The sequence below is a fragment of the Copidosoma floridanum genome, unplaced genomic scaffold (genome assembly GCF_036245765.1).
Source record: "Copidosoma floridanum isolate Cflo_tuat_1 unplaced genomic scaffold, Cflo_Japanese_pri ptg000019l, whole genome shotgun sequence".
NCBI classification, from domain to species: Eukaryota; Metazoa; Arthropoda; class Insecta; order Hymenoptera; family Encyrtidae; genus Copidosoma; species Copidosoma floridanum.
This window is the reverse complement of record NW_028321896.1, coordinates 10,895,883-10,913,751: the sequence shown is the minus strand read 5'-3', so window position 1 is coordinate 10,913,751 and position 17,869 is coordinate 10,895,883. Positions and strand designations below refer to the sequence as shown.

General features: G+C 45.7%; 1 protein-coding gene across 1 annotated transcript in view; it reads left to right on the top strand.

The window, feature by feature from the left end:
• The window catches only part of LOC106644544 (uncharacterized), a 96,902-nt gene that overhangs the window by 57,212 nt on the left and 21,821 nt on the right, over positions 1-17,869 (top strand). The window contains exon 8 of the mRNA XM_014360106.2: positions 13,281-13,889. Coding sequence (XP_014215592.2) covers positions 13,281-13,889 — 609 coding nt within the window. The remainder of the gene's footprint in view (positions 1-13,280; positions 13,890-17,869) is intronic.

Sequence of the window (17,869 nt, the reverse complement as noted above, 5' to 3'; positions counted from 1 at the left end):
TATAGGTAGCACATACCGTATCGGTGTGCATTACTCACGTATTTTATATAGCTACCCTCTGCAGTACTGGGGCAGACGTTGGTCTGCGCGACGCGACTTCCAACTTTGGAGGTACAGCTTTTTGGAGCCGTTCCAAGAACACACGTTGTTTAATTGAGACGAGGAAGTGCGCTCCGAGAGCTTTCTCTCGTGAATCACGATGACGGCCTTTTTTCTTTTTTTTTTTTGTTATTCACCTTATTTTGAATAATCGTCCTTAACGCACGTATAACCCCGTCCATTTAATTAAATCGAATAAGGGTTCAAACTATTTAAATTCATCGGGATTGATTGCACCCTCCCTTCCTCCCCAAATATAGTTTAAGAGCATCGCTTTGAAACCAATCAATCATTTTGAGACTCTTGAACGTACATATTTATATTTATGCTCGCAAAAAATACGAGCACTCATCAACTTGAAAAACTACTTAGTTATCGTAAAAAAAGCGTGACCAGTTACGTCCGAGTTTTTTCGAATCTCGTATACATATACCAATAAATTGTACAGCTACACATGCACAAACGTGATCTCCGTGTTCTCTCTGGGCTTACTCAGCTCTTCCCTATATATGGTACATAATACACGCGAGTAATATCCTATTACACACATACGCGAATACACGTATAGGTAAGCTCATCTCATTTATCGCAATCGATCTCGCCTTGTATTATCAAGTTGTGTGAATTGTATGGTTCCGACACCCTTGCATTAAACGTCTATGCACGATCATTCAGGAAGTCTAATCAAACGGGCAAGACGAATCGACACTATACAGAGGCGTGCGAGTAGGGCAATGATTGAAGTTATCGCTGCTCCATGCCGATTGACACGGCCGATTTCTTTTGCAAGAGTTGGGGGAGAAATGAAAGAAAAAAAAAAGAGAGATGACTCAATCCTTCGAAATCCTCACTTTTTATAGTTACGTGGTTGACGTAGGGTTGGTTGGCTATACACACGGGTTTGTTGAACTTTCGACTCCTTTTCCCTCTCGGCAGTGCCGATTGTCCGCTAGAGAGGGAAAGAATCTCCAGAGCGTGCCGATCTGCAGCCGGCTATAGGCTTCTGTTCGAGGTGATGGGTGTTGGGGATATCGCACGAAACGGGAGATATGCTGTTTTTTTTATTTTTTTTTTATTTTCTCGTCGTGCAGAGCGCACATCGTGAGGCTGCTGTTGCGCGAAATCGTCCTTTCGTGTTTTTCCGAAAGAAAAAAGCGCTACGAGGTTGCCGATAGTTTTTCCCAACACAAAATACGATAAGCGTATCGGTATCGAAAAATTCGTCGAAATGAAAGGGAAAAATCGACGATTTCTTAGCAAAACCCATCACCACGCATCACGGAGTAGGGGGGCAATTTTCGAAAAACAATCGGCATCGGTTTCCGGTCTGCTTTTTATTTCCAGCCACGGATCTTTTTCTTTTTTTTTTTTTTTTTTTTTTTTTTTTCCTCTCTTGCAACGCTTTCACCCACGCTGTACACGTGATTTCACCGCAAGTACAACCCGAAGCGCTACCACTGCGGCCACTGTACACTATATATTCGTAAGCGATGAACCAAAAACCGAGCCTTTCCCCTTTGCGTTTAAAAAAATTTGCTCTCTCTCTCCCTCTCTCTCCCTCGATCTGTGGTACCCACGGTAACTCGAGTGAATATATAATAATCGTGTCTTGTACACTTTGCGCTCGCCTAGCTCTACTCTTGTACACCACCACGCGGTGGTCGCTTCTCTCTCTTTTTTTTTTTTTTTTTTTTTTTTCGTGTAAGCCGGCGTTAGTTTCCCGTTTGTGTTTATATAGGGGGAGGCAATACACACGTATTGAAATGCAAATTAATGTATGGTAATTCAAATCAGCTCACACTTCGATGAGTTCCTTAATTTATTTTATGCAAAGTAAGTATATACCGCGCGCACCCAAGGGGCCATTGTTGCGTGTGTGAGTATACGTATCAGCGGGTGGTGGGCACGAGAAATTTATTTTTCAAACGCGTGCGTTCGCGCTTTGCTTCCGCGATGCATTTTTTTTTTTTCCTCTGTTACGATAATTATTGTAATCGCAAGTAATGTCCCGATATTCTCTGGAATATGTATCGTTGGTCTTGACAATTATCGATAGAAGAGAATAAAATTCATCATCCGCGATCGGTATATCAGTGAAAATGTCTTACGAGTCCAATAAAACGTGGCATTCCTATCTCGAGAGCCGAGACAAGGAGGAGTTGAATAACAAGTTGAAGGGGGAGAGCACGAGAGAGTCAGAGAGCTTCGTGCCCTTCGACCTTTCGAATTCACGAGTCGTATTTAGAGGGCTGTGCTATCCAAAGTTCAGCGAAACGTAAAGAAGGCGCGACGTCGTCTATGTACACGCGGGCCAACAATATCTTATCGATCCGAGGAGTGCGTGTCACGCAAACACACCGACCGCCTGAACGAAAAAAAAAAAAAAAAGGTACCTCCAGAGGAGGCGCCTCCCTCGCTTATTCCTCCGTATATCCCTCCGCAAACACACCCAGGGAGCCCAGACTGGCGAATCGATAAGGTGTCGCGCCCGCCCTGCGCAACACCGGCTACATATAAAGTAGGCAGTAACAGGACGTTTCTTTCTTGCTTTTTTTTTTTTTTTTCTTTCTCCTCCTTCGTTTTCTTCTTCTTTTTTCGCCTTTACGACTACGGAGGGGCTTTAGCGCGCTACTTCGGCTTCGACTGGCAGCTGCGACCCTCCGAGGAGTCCTGCGGAGGATATACACGTGAGCTTTTGTTGGCTCTATCCGTGTGACTTTGCAATAATGCATGACATGCCGTATAACCGCGTACGAGAGGAGCCCTTGCAGGTGCACGCGTGTGGCGCTGGCTCACTTTGGCCATTTTGGATAATTCACGGAGAAACTACATAATATTGGATGCTCCGTTGGGTGTTCGGCGTGAAACTGTGCCGCGACGCTGTTTCAAAGTCAATGGGTCTGATTAGGGAGTAGTGAGGGAAAAAGGGAGCGAAAAATGAAAAACGAGGCACCCGTATCTCTGAAACCCACGTTGGTCAAAGCGCAGCTCAATAACCCATACGCGCTCTTCCAGGAGCCATTTCTCGCGAATTTCTTCTCCCGCAGTTTTGGCTCGACGCTTCGCCAAGGCAATGGAGCAGGGAAGAAGAAGAAGATGTCCTGCCGCTGCCAAAGCAATTTCCCCCAACAAAGCGAGGAACTTGAATTTCGCCGCATACTCGAGTGCCCAAACCTTTTTTCCTTCCCCTCATAATGTATACTTACGTGTATCTCTATTAGTACAAGTGACGCATCGTCCTCGGCAAGATTTGTCACCATCCCCCTCGAGAGCTAAACCGCACATGGTTCCAGTCAGTGGAAAAGGAACCCGTTCGCGTTGGGACGCAAAGAGAAGCGAGGGGCCAATTTTCCCTTTGCGAGAAGCAAGTGCACCAAGAGAGACAGGCGCGTCTTTTTATTGTTGCCTTCTGTGCTCGTTTACGCCAGCAGCGGCGGAGCAGTTTCCTCGTTGCGGGGGAACAACGGGGCCGTTGTCCGCGAGCTGTAGTGTATACTCTCGTAATGGGCACACACGCGGGTGTAACCCGATATTTCCTCGTAACTCGATGCAAAAGCCGCCTCGGGAGACATTGTTATTGCGCGGAGAGAATAGAAAAGGAGACGCGCGTGCTTTTAGAGAGATATCCGTATACGTGGAGGAGGAAGGGAAGTAAAACCCTTTTTTTTTCCCTCCCGTGCTCTTCTCGGGTTTCGTGACGTCCGCAGTGTAGACGTGACGGTTGACACGGTGCGTGCGTGCGTTCGTTATTCGCTCCCATACGTGGGTGGTGGCGTGTCGGGGATTCAAATTTTTCGGTTTTCCCCTCTCCATTTATTTTTTTACAGTCCTCGTAATGGGTCCAATCGAATCGCGCATTTTACCTTGGGTTGGATTTCAAGGAGTGCTTTTCCCCGGGGGTTACATCACTCGGCACTTTAATCTTCCGCAGTGCTCGTAGTTGGGGGCTTTGCCCCTTTTTTTTTCATTCGAATCAACTTTTCCGCCACATTTGAACACTCTGTTGAGAGAAAGAAAAAAAAAAAAAGCTTTTACACTCGGAGAAATCTGGCCAAAGTGCCCCGATCGCTTAACGCGGAGAGAAAACACAAGCGGGATCAAGCGATGCGTGTGTCCTCTGTGCAAGAGCAAACAGATCGGGCGATACGCAATGGTCGGGCGCGTGTTTTAGTGTGACCCTCGACAGGAGCCAGGGGTCAAAGAGGGTGAGTCGGTATGGGAGCTTGACTCACGTGACATGGCTCTCTCTCTCTCTCTCTCCGTCGGACGGGTACACGTCATGTGGCATAAATTAGTGCCATCAACCGAGGGGGAAGCAAAAAGTGCGTCTTTTACACGCTTGTGTGTATTAAGTGGAGGGTCGTGGTATCCATATATCTTTCACCGTGTGGGTTTTGCCCTGTTACTAGGTATCGGTAGGCCTATGTGCTCCTTACAGCTTTGGGCGTATAAGCACGCGAGAGCGGATTAGTCACACGCGGAGCTTTTATATGTATACATGTGGAAGTAGGTATATCGTAGAAGATGAGATCATCGCACGGACCCTGTCGTCGTGCCGGTCGATCGCGCCATCTGGTCGCGTGCGAGAGCTTGCGGAGCTCGTGCACGAGTGTCATATACATACCCGTTGAGCTGGCGTGTCGGTGGAACCCGCACTAGATTACAGAGCGCGTGCGACGTTCGTATTTCCGACGCTTTTTCTGCTTATATACGCCTACTCTCAACACTTTGCTTTGTTTATTGTTTCAATTTACATGTCAATTATACCTGTTGTTGCGACTTTGACAGTTTTGGGCGATTACATTCAATATACTTACACTTTTGTGCCCTTTTTTACCCAAGAGTCGACTGCTCAGTGAAAAAACAAAGTGCTTTCTTACACAATGTCTTCAGAGCTGGATTTTTTTTTATAGTGCTTTCTTTCCTCAAGCTAACGATTTACACGAACTATACATTGCGTTTATTCGAAAGCCCTTATCGCCAATTCAACTAATACAACATTTCTAATTTCAAATAACCATACGTTAATGCCAAAGGATATAACATAAGTATAATAATTGAGGCTCGACTCTATCAGTCGCTTAAAGAACAAAACGTCTGCTCACAAAAGCCATTCCATCGCTACCCCTCGCGCTTGGCAATTAAAAAAAGTAAAAAACGAAAAAAAAAGCCTCTAAGCTTCCAAAGAAAGACAAGAGCTCCAATTACCGTGTGGTCGTGGTCATCGTCCTCGGGGCCGTTTCTCATCCACTCCGCGTCAAATTGTGAGAAACACTCCAAACTCCGAACGGTACCTGCGTACATTTCGAACAATTGTCTGCAGTGAAACACGGCCACACACACAGACACACGGAGGTCGCGTCGCCGGCTCGGCAGAGCTCCTGTTCATTTCGCAAATGTACGCACACGCTCGTCGCTGGGGAAGCCGAACGCACGTGCCATGCCTGCCCAATCGACTGTCGAACGATGGGAAAAGGCTTATGCGTATATACGGTCCCTCCCCCCCCCCCCTTGCACTCATACCCTACCAAGCGGGCGAGCTTTGAGATTTGTTTCGCCACATTTCAACGTTTTCGTTGCCTTTTTCATCGTGTCGTTTAACGACAATCCAATGCGAAGGGAGACTCTGGTTTTGGGCTATACGTGCGAAAGTTTTTCTTTGAAATTTGAAATTTGCTTTTCACAAGAATCATTGCAAAACAGCAACGAGAAAACGATGGATTTGCCAGTTTCCATCGGCGGGGAACAACAAAGAAGAAACAAAAAAGCAGAGAGAGGAAAAAGACGAGCTCCAACAAAGTCTGCTCGACAATGTGACGATAATTCCACGCGCTCGAGAGCTTCCGCACATGAATCATACGGGAGTACCTATACATACGCACCCACGTTAGTTCCGAGAACGGAGGGTGCAGGTATAGCCATGCGCGCATGTATTCCGAGATCGGACGCGCAGAGGGCAACTTTCAATGCGGTCCAAATTGCAAATCCACGACGCGGCCCCTATATAATATGTACACTCGACGCGTGCCAACTCGTCCTTGTACCTACAGTTGTCAATCTCGTTGACTTGTCTATAGGTATAATATATATTTTCTCTCCATATTTCTGCCCCAATGACTGGGTCGTTATCACATCGGCGCGCAGCATAACGCTATATTATATATACACACTCACGGACCTAATTATCCGTACAAAGGGTGGATAAACATAGAGGTATCCTATGGCCCATACATAGGGTGTACCTACATATATATAAGTATAAGGGGGAGAAAACCGAGAGCCGCCCATTACACCGGCTCGTCGCAGTGTGACAATGGCTTACAATGACAAGGGGCGAGATTAATGTCTGCGCGCGAACCCGATGATTGTACACCGATGTATACTTATATGTAGTTAAGGTGTCGGCTAGAGAGCCTAAAATGGCCCGGAGGTTCATCAACTCGTGTTTTCTCAGGGGGTACAACGAAAGGAGGATTAGGTATATATACATATCCGTTGCCGAGCCAGCGTGGGTGGTATATGTATACACTTGTATAGGTGAACGTAAAGGTTTACACGACTTGAACATGTGTTGGTTTTTTTTTTTTTTTAAGCAGAAAGAGAACTGTACGGTTATTATTGGCTTTCAAGGGAAGATAATGGGAACAACCAGTCCAACGACAATTAGTGCGGTATACTTGCACAGGGATGGAGAGGGGGACGAAAAAATAAAAGGGTGAAAGGGTTGTCGCGTGTGATCATTACCTTCGTCGTACAAACGCAAACAGTATATCGACTACGGTTTGGTACTTGTGGAGGAATAAAATCAAATATTCCTCTCTTGAACGTAAAGTTGGGGGTTCCGAAAAGGAAAAACAACTCAACGTCTTTCGCCAGCCCGTTTATCAAACCATCTGGGCGAAGAAAAAAAATCCATCGCTCGTCACCGTCGTACACACTCCCCCCGAATAAATAACACTCTCGCATTAGCCAGAGCTACGTATATGTGCGTGCGAGTATGCCTACCCGCTGTATAACAGCCCTGTGGAACCATACCACTTCCAAGGAAAAATAAATCCATTTGCCGCAAATATCTGCCCTCCCTTCGCTTCCATCATCGCGGATTTCGTCTCCATTGAAAGCTGTCGTCGCTCTGTCGCGTTGAAAAAAAAAAAAAAAAAAAAATACATACATACCGACCCAGTCGAAATCACATAGTTGGACGATTGCATTATGATACACTCTCCTACCGTATTTTACGCTCGATCGATCTGTCGGGCAGCTCGTAGATGTAAAGCCAGCACCTCCGCACTTATATAATATATATATACACACCTTAGAAATCCGTAACTCCGCAACCGATGGAATATATCCGCGGAGCTAGCGCGTGTCGCGCTTTATCGAAAATTATGCGAAGAGATTGCGCGAGTCTGTATTCGCAAGTATATGGGTACATATGAATGAAGGAATTTCATCGGCGCCCATCTCTCGCAATAAATACATATATACAATACATACCTGCCTACTCGATACGGTAGTCTCGCGGAGTGCATAATGTATATATACGTGCTTGTTTTTTTCAAAGGCAAAGGAGCTCCAAGCTTACCCCCTTTATACGAGCCCCCCAGGAAGTTGCGTCAGCCATAAATCAGCCCAACCACGTTTCTATAGCACGCGTATTTATCCGCGCTTGATCCTATACGTGTGTATATGTTATATTATACCCAACTTGCGTTATGCGACGCTCGGTGTATGTATAATATTTACAATGTTTATGGGTACACAAGTACCAGTACACCGATACACGCAGCCACGGGTCTGGGTCTCTCATTTTCGGGGATTCGTTAAGTGCGGCTTGTCTCTCAGCTTTTTTGCGCCTCTATTTTTTACGTTGCTCGGTTGTTTTTCTTCTCTTTTGGCTGGTCTCTCTTAACTCTCGAGGGCGTGGGCGGCCCGACATCGCCATACAAACGGGTAGCTGCAGGATAATTTCTCCCTGCACTGCTTCTTCTTTTCTCTCTCTCTCTCTCTCTCTCTTTCTGTCTTATCACATCGAGTTTCGAGTAAATTAGGGGACGATTTATATTCATCTCCATGACTTGGGTTTATACAATATTATGTATATGTATGTGGTGTGATGAAAAAACATGGGCTGACGTGAAATATGTTTCGCCCGCCCTTTTCTTGGATTAGTAAATAATTACGCTTCGCCTCGTCCTTTCTCTATATAGTCGCAATGGGCTTTTATTCGAGAAACCGAGACGATCACGCGGTTAAATACGACAAAACGTTGACTTTCAAGGGACGAAGTAAAAAAAAAAGAGAGACGAGACTCTTTGCTGAAAAAACGAGAGATATTGTCGCCCCTTCGATCGTCGTCCGGGACGTAATAATCCTCCGACCTTGTTATCCACAAGCATCAGTACCAGCAGGGGAGGAAAAGGATCTCGATTCGCGAAAATTATGGCGTTTCCTGGGAGGTTTTCGAGGACACTCTTCCTGTTCTCCTTCGCGCGCAATACAAACTATGTACACGGACGAAGATTTTCAAGTTGTCGGAAGTGGAGGAGGAGGAGGAAGCAGCCGAGAGATGCGAGATTGGAGTACCCCGACCTACTCTCCCTCTTTTCTTATCGAACGGAATATAAATATAGAGATTCGCGGGGGGAGTTATCCCAGCTGGGGTCGAAGTTTAGATGCCAGATAAGCCCCGCTCATGCTCTGCCCGCTGTTTTGTTCAATGGAATTTCGTTCCTTTTCCTAGGGGGGGGGGGGGTTCTGCGGTAAGTTTATAGTTGTATGGATTCTTCCTGGTTAAGATGGGAGAGGTGGCCAATAGGATTTCGCGCTCACATATTATGCATGTATAATATATACATCGTTGTAATGCGTTTGGCGGATATACGTATATTATATTGTTGGGTGGGTGGTACATATGCACGTGCTTTTTGGTTCGGTAAAAATATTTTTCAAAATGATGGGTTATCTTAGGCGGTGTTTATCTTCGTACAATGGGATATGGTTTAGAGGGATGAATCTTCCGCGGCGTGCATTAATTCTATTGTATTGAGTGCGTCTAATTTTTCTGGGTTGTGTAACAATAAAATGTTATACATCTAACGTTATAATACGCGCACGAGCAGTTACCGCGGTATTTTTATCATCGCGACGACAGGATTATATTTCCCCACATCAGCGATGATAATTACTGCAACCGACAACTGTATATAACTCACAGCTGTTGTAATATATTTATGAAGTCGGATGAAAGGAGGAGGGAAAAGAAAAACAAAAATTGCACGACATCGCGAGCAAACAAGCAACGACACTGCAGGCTATAGTGCATAAAAGAGATATACGTGTTGTGATGGACGAGAAACGTTTTTATCGCTCGATGTGGCTGTCACCGACACAATATTACATGCCCCGGCAAAAAGATCTCGACGACCCATATTCCCCCCTTTCGCTTCGTTTCCCCGGCGTGGCTGCTTATCTCGCTTTTGTGCTCAACCTGCTCGAATTTCGACATGTGCGCACGTTGGTGTCGTGAACGTGCACATTTTACGCCCCGTTGCTCCTTCCCTCACCCCCCCCCCCCTAGGAATAACCAAAAGTACTGGCACACGATTTCACTGTACAAACGAATAAATGAAGCAAAAAAAAAAAGCACCACGACTCTTGGAAAAGATGAGCATGTGCCATCTTTGTGCCCCGTGTGTGAGAATCCAGAAACGCGGTGGCGCGCGAAATGACGTAAGCCCCGCAAATACGTCGAATACGGCCACATACGTACAAATAGGGAGGAGCAAAGCGAGCGCGTAAATTCCTCGTGAAAAGCTCTCTCGTGTGCGCTTCGTTACGTATGCGCGCGTGCACTTATAATATAACTGCGAGGAGACGCAACACGAAATATAAAAGACGGGGCGAGGAGAGACGCGGACTGAAAATGCCGGGGTCGATGCACCCGCGACGGGGAATCCCCCCTCGACGAGACAACGACTTGCGCTCACTCGCTTATATGTATACCTATATGTATACCCGTGCTTGCAATAAGAAGAAGTATGGGCTCGCAAGGCCTAAAACGATACGCGAGAGGGACCATCTCCCTCGTCTGCCCAGTATAGGTCTATACAGTCGGAGTACGGCTGCTGCGGCGGTGCTGTGTACCAACTAACGTCCGTGTGTGCTGCCGATGCGATGCCCGAAAAGGAATCTGGATATCTGGAAGGAGGAGGCACGCGGGGCGCTTTAGAGTTACGCGCCTCTCTGCCAGGAATATTCCATGATTAAGCGCGCGGCTAATAAATGGTCCGGAGGATGATGGCGGTGCTTGCAAGCTCTCCGCGCGTGCCGTTGAACTTTTCGAGAGCCCCGCAAGCTCGATCTGCTTACTTTCGCGATCTCATGCCTACTCTGGTCTTCGCGGTAGAGCGGCTCTGGGGCTTGTCCCGAGCTTGCAAGCTCTGCAGCGTATGAAACTTCGAGAGGGATGAACTCTATTAAAAGTCCGAAAACCTGTAGAAATTAAGTATAGAATAAATTTAATCCGAGTACGGAGATGCAGGGTAACGAAAAGATTTCACAAGTGGCGCTCGATGAACAAGGGAGCGCCAACACAAACTCGGCTGCTCGGCTTCTGCTTTTTCTTCTGGGCAAAGTGTACGCTGTGCACAGAGTTAGACATCCATAAATGAATAAAACCAACCCCAACTCGGTGAGAAGCGCAGTTATATACAACGCAGCGCCAACTTTCCTCTCCACCGCACACTCCCATGGCGAGAGAGCTTGCAGGGGATTCAATTTGCGCGCAAACTGGGCTGGGGCTACGGTTGCCTGCTCCTCCGCCTGGACCCGGGAAAAGCCCGCATCTGGAGCTTTTCGAGGACGGAGTACACACCACCCACGCCGTGAGACTGTACAAGGGACTACTCTGTGTGCACCCATACATCCGTCGAGGGGAATTCCTCGCGCGAGCATCGCTGAAACTTTTCCAGACGATGCTACGAATGAGTGCATAGAAAAACAGTAGTACCTAGTTGGAGGCCCTTATCTCGAACTCGTTACTTATGCAGATGCACCGAGCACAATGCCGGATGGGACGTAGATTCGCTCCTACCGTTCTCATACGGTATACATATATGTTATATATATATACACCTAAACTCTCTTATTTCGCTCTTCTCTATGTGTGTATCTTCTCGTCTGATCGACGTGAGTCGCGCGTCTTTATTTTCCCTACTGCTCGGCTGTCGGGCAGACGGGCAGGATTTCCTGCGTGTGTAGGTACCTATATCCTATGAAGCTGTAGGCACTCTGTTCTCCAAGATCTCCCCCTCGGCATCTTCCGAGGTCTTTGACTCGCGCGCTTTTTGGAGAAACCATCGGTAGTATATAGTCCGCGAACCCGCGCTGGTGCAATTAGACAACGAATTTGGGTCTTTGTGCTCGTCTCTCTCTCTCTCTCTTGGTTCTGTTGCGGCTGTACCTATAAATATACAAGGCAAGTAGTGTCGGCTGAGACGTTTCCGTGTGGCTTGCGGGTGAAATATCGGTTTCCAGGCGCTTGTCTAATTAAAGCTCCCTCGCCTTCTTCCCGCTCTGCTGGACGAGTCCTCGTGCGCGCAATGAAATTTTATCGCCTTTGCTGGATGAGGGATTCACCTTGAGTGTATGGATTTTTATGGGAATTCGTGTGCTTTAGCGAAGCATATATGCGAGTTATTTCACGCACGGCCTAAATTTTCCGGATGTAAGTGCGAGAATTATGATGAATCGTAACATTTATCTATAGAGGGGGAGTAGCTTTTCTTTCTTGCGCACAATGATTTTAGTAGTGTTTGACTTGGAAAAACCATCGGTCGGAAGCACGAGGGACATATTATTGATTTGTCATTCTATATACGTATCAACCGAGTTTATGTAAACACTGTAGAGGAAAAACAAAACAAATCCATTGTACTTGCCCGCGTGTGTGTGTCGTAATTTGATTCAATGATGAACTGTCCTTACTCTCTCTCTTTCTTTTTTTCCTGTTATTTTTCAACAAACGACCGGAATCCTGTTTCTAGAACAAATAGTATTTCCACCCGACAGCTGTTTGCCGGAGAATTGGTTTGGCAATTAAAAATTACTTAATTGAGGCTAACGATCGGTAGAATCCACAAAAAATGGAGAGGACGGTGATTTATCAATTAAACAACAACGTGCAGTATTGTGTACGAAGTGACCGTGTTCAACACTCACATATTGACAGACATTCAATTGACTTGCACAAACAGCCGTATCGTTGATAATGTGTACTATGTCTGATGTAATATCCGTGTATGTATATGTTCCCTCGTGTTACATTGATCGTTAATTAACGTCCGAATCGACGAGTAGGTATACTCCTACCTCTCTCTCTCTCTCTCTCTCTCTGTGCACCATTTGATAAACGATGTACGCAACACAACAGATACTAATTTTATATTAATAAATAAACAGTTGAATTTTTAAAATATCGAGTTTGAATTTTTACATTATTAAAAATGTATAAAAAAAAAAAAAACGGTGGTTGAAGAACATTGAGCGTATACAACATGTACCTATACCTTTTCTGTCAACATCACCAATTAGTAGACTTGTAAATGGTTCGATCAATATAGAGGCACAGAGAAAAACACGAAGTAGTCCCGAATGACCCGTAAAAATAACGACGTAAAGTACAATTTTCAATTTTATAACCATAACTTGTGCAGCATTAAAATTTTTCTGTGCACACCCGTATACATTACAGGGCTCCCTCACGCGAGAAACTCTCTCTCTCTCTCTCTCTCTGTGCGCAGTGTCTAGACTCCGAAGATGATACCCTTCGCTATAGGCTATACTCTTTGACGTGCGCTCAGCGAGAATATCCTTCTCGTCTCGACCGAGGCACTTTCCTGTGAACTAGCGAGCACGTCCTCCTTGCGGTTCCTCCAGAACGCGTTTGACTATACGACAGCCGTGGGAGGATTTGCATGTACCTTTGTAGGCCCCCACTGACTTTGAGGCCTATACGAGCGTGGCTGATTCGTTGAAAAATCATTATCGAGTAGTTTCCATAAATATGTCCCTGTGCAATATCACCCCGCATGTCTTTAACGTACAAGGGAAAAACATATAAATATATTGATATGCACTCAACGTGGCTACAACGCTCCCTATTGATTTGGCTGTTTCAGGTAACTACAGCTCGGTGAGCTCGACGTTGGTCGGCTGGGCCCGTCAGAACCACAGCACCGACAACATATCGGTGATCGTCGTCTACCTGACTCCGCCCTCGGAGATAGCGGCCAAGCCTTACGCCCAACCGCGGCCCGCGCAAGCCAGCTCCATGGAGCCCGGCCATCCCCAGCACGAGCAGCCCCAGCAGGAGCGACCCTTCGACCCCCTCGACTTTGGCTTCGCGACCAAGCCGCTCCCTGTTACCACCGAGCACCACTCCAACGGCAACGACGTGGACCACCGCCTGTTCGGCTCGGGGCTCGAGCCCGTCAACGGCAAGCACAGGCCCAAACCGCCCAAGTACAACATGGACGAGGAGGACGACGACGACGAGGACGAGGATGACGAGGAGAACGAGGAGGTCGACCTTGGGCCCGAGACTAACGTGGACGCGGTCGACGAGGCCGGGCCCGAGGAGTTTGGCAAGTTGGACCAGGCGATGGGCCAGAGCTACTCGGACGAGTATTTCGGGAAGACGCCCGGGACCGGCTTTGACGGGGACGCTGCCGTGGCCGCCGCGGCTCGGGAGGAGATCGACGATGATTTCTCGATGGGCGATGCCAACAGTGCGTACATTTTTTTAAGCTTGCTTCTCTGGAAATGGTTGCTGGGCTAATTACCGAGACAGTACTTTTTTTTTTTTTTTTATTAATTACAGGTTTCTTTTTTTTTTTACTTTTTTTTTCTTGCTCAATTTTACTCCATATCTGATCGTCGTACTCGAAACGACACTGATTTCTTTTGTTCCGAGAAACTGTGTGTACCACTTGTTCTTTGTACATATATATATATATACGCACACGTGTATTCTTTCTCGTTAAATAATAACAATTAACATTTCACTGACGATACTGATCCAACTACAATACTATTTATTATAACTTTTAATAAGAAATAATCTTCTCGTACGAAACTGGCACCATATAATATTCTTTTTCTGCACCTCTGATAGCGAGCAACGATAAAAAAAAAAAAAGAATCTCTATTCATATACTCTTAGTTCATTTTTTAAATCATATTCATACATATTTAATAACCATAAAACGTATTTTATATTTCACGTCACGATTTACGAAATAACGTATACTTTTAATATACATTGAAACGACAAAATACTTCTCGTCGTGTAAAAAACAATGAATGGAAAGGAAAAAAGAAATCTACGTCTTGTCGACAAAATGTAATTTCAAAGTGTGACAAACACATGGAATCCAATAATTGAGTTATACCCATTCGAAAGTTATAAGATGAACAATTTATCAATCTGCCATTAAAATATGGCTCAAAATTTACAAAGCCTCTGTATTAGCAATGTGTGAGACCAATCCGAACAACAAACTTATCTATAGAATCACACAAAAATGAAATTTCTCGTAAGGTCGTCACGTAGCTCGGGAAAAATGTACACAAAAAGAAAACTCAAGGGCATCCATCATCTGCTGCCACTGGATGCGCGGAGACCTGGCTTTCCATCAAATTAGTTAGCATACACACCAATGCTTGTCTTTGCTCAATGTACAGCATGTACACGCCCATATTTTTAACGTAAAAAAAAAAAAAAATTACAATCTCACCCGTAGGTCCAACAAAACTCGTGCAGTAACAATAACACCTCATCCAAGCAAATAAAACTCACTCCGAGCCCTCGCTGTAATTTTTACACCAACTCGGGCCTTTCTCGTTTAGAAATAAAAAAAAAAAAAAAAAAAAAAGATAGAGCGGTAAAAACAGCAAACACATGCGAGGTGAGCTCGAGCTTGCAAATACCTAAGTACCTTGGCTGGCTGCTCACATATAGGTGCATACACACATCAGACACGACATTAGAAAACGCTAGCGCGCTCCATTCCCTCGGTAAATTGCCTCCCCCTTATTTCCCTTCGGGTAAAACAGCGGGCGCACATACACCCATAGATTAGATAGACGAGAGAGTGTATATAGCAGCAGTGGCTCATAACTAACGAAAAAGATCGCCGCAGCCAAACAGTTGGCTCGGCTATCCTCTCTCTCTTTCGACCTGACCTGTAGCCCCTCGCGATCCAACCTCGCGATTATATCCTTGCACGGCTGATGCACAGCTGGCATACACGTTTACGTGTGTACGTGGGTATGGTAGTACCCGATGGTACTTTAGCTCTCTCCGCTACACCGTTTGGTTTTCTCTCCCTATATATACGTACAGCTAATGGCTTTCGTCGATCGCGCGGGTGTGAAAACCACTTTTGGGATTCCCCGAGATTTGTACTCGAGGTTGTAGGTATACACGTAACGTTGTTCTCCACGATGCCCAACCATCATCGCGCTCGACTGATTCTCCGCGTCATTTTTTTTGTCCGGAAGAACAGTTTCGGCCATTCGTCCCGAACTTGTACCCTCTTTCTTTTTTTTCTTCCACAGTGGACGAGCGATGATGTAATCAGCCAATGGCTCCACTGTTTCCTTTTTTTTTTTTTCCCTTCCACCCGGAAGCCAAGGGGGTCTTCTGACTCAGGGCGCTGTAATATCTCCCTTTTTTTTCTACATCCTCTGAAATTCCAATTGCTTACGCTCGATTGTATACGATATACATCTAGGTACCGCCAGTGTTTTTTTTTTTTTTTTTTACTCGCAAGTTAAAATGGTGCGATGCATGTTTACGTGCGCTAACAACACCAATTTCAATTGTTACAACCGCGTCGATGCGAGCTATTATTCCCCGATTTCAATGAGCGCGTATCGCGTGTACCGACGGGCCGTTTCTTCCGAGTCAAAGCTCTTTCAGGTCTTTGTCGCTCGTTAAATCAATTTTCAACCCCCCAGCCCATGTTCAAAGGATCTCGAGGGAGGGAGGGAATAAAAAAAAAAAGCTATCAAAAGGGGGCGCGTGTACGGAGTGTAAAGGACTTATATATATTATTACGATCAATCGACGAGACTTTGTTGCACTTCGCTTACTCGCGGCTTACGTATATAACGTCTGGGGCTCGCAAGACCTTTCTTTCTCTCCTCGTTTTGCCACACAAACGCGCGAGTATAAGGTACACTCGGAGACGTTTTCTTCGGGGAAAATGAGAGAGAAGCGCGCGAAGGACCGTAAAACGACCACTGCAAGGAGAAAGGAGGGAAGGAAGGAGGTAATGATGACGTCGACGGGGGAGACGGATTATTGTTTGCTCTCGCTCTGATTAAATCGCGCGCGCGAGAGTCAGGGGCAATTTTGCGCCGAGCGCGTGTCTGCTCTTGTCGTCGATGGGAATTAAATTGCGCGCCTGTTTCGAACTGCTCGCGATGGCTTGTAATTGCTCTCTCTATAATTTTGTTTCTCGACAGGAGGCACTTGCGAATGAAAACGCAGTATTTTTAACTACATTTTAACGCTTGTCATTGTTTATGTCGGGAGACCAAAAACTCCAACTGGCGACAAAGAGACAGTACAACGTAGCTCGCGCGAGGCTTACAAAATCGTATCACGTGACGCGTATAAATCGACAGCACACGCCGATGCGGTAGACGACTAATTGCAACTGGTCCGCCATGGGAAAAGATACTGGCTCTAGATTTGCGGGGGGTGGGGGGCACGTTACGCGAAGGGAGTAGTGCGCTCAGGCGTCATTCATCGATTCCAATTACGGCTAAAAATAGAGTCCGATACGCTCGAGTAACGAGGAAAAACAAACAAAAAAGAAAAATTTAATGGAAAAAAAGTAAAAAAAAAAAAAAAAAAAAAAAAAAAAAAAAAGATGAGGTAAAAGAGATGGGGGTGGCGTACAACAGTAAACAGCAGTTGGATTTTCCGTGGGCGAAGATAGTCCCCCGTAATAGAGGTATATACACATCGCTGTGGCAGACGCTCGATCGTGCCATAGCGCCGTGCAGCTTCGCTGATTACCGCCGACTCGCCCAGCCCTCCATATATCCCTCGCTTATATCGATGAAACGAGAGGAAGGAATATATACAAATATGAACGCGGATGTACACGTTTGTCGGCTCGAATGATTATTTCGACTGGTAATACGTATATACCCATATACGTTTTAATTTGCGCGTGCTGCTCTCGGCTTATTAAAAATTCGTGTATTTTAAATTTTCATTCCCGTCCGTCTTTTTCTTTCGACTAATTAATGCACGACCGCACGATCTTGTGGCTGTTGTTCTCGAAACTCGCTCGTGCGTTCCCTTCGTACCTATATACATCATACATTTACACGTATAATATACCTACACATACCTGTACGGCACAAGGTGCTGATGATCCGAATTTTATATATATATATATACGCGATCTCGTGCATCACGTTTTTAATTAAGGCGAAAAATAGAAAATTGCCGGGAGTAGGCAATAATAAGTCGTACTCGTAGAAGCTACTGCTGGTGCAATTAACTTTTTTTTCTCTCTCTCCCATCCTCCTATATGTATGATACACCGTAGTCCGAGAAAAGCAACAAAAAAGCAGACTCCTCTGTTTGGCCATCTCTCTCTCTCTAACCCCGTATAATTATATTTTCCGGTCGATCGATCGAAACAGCTTAGAAATCGGTCCGTCCCTCTCCGAGGATCTCGTGCCG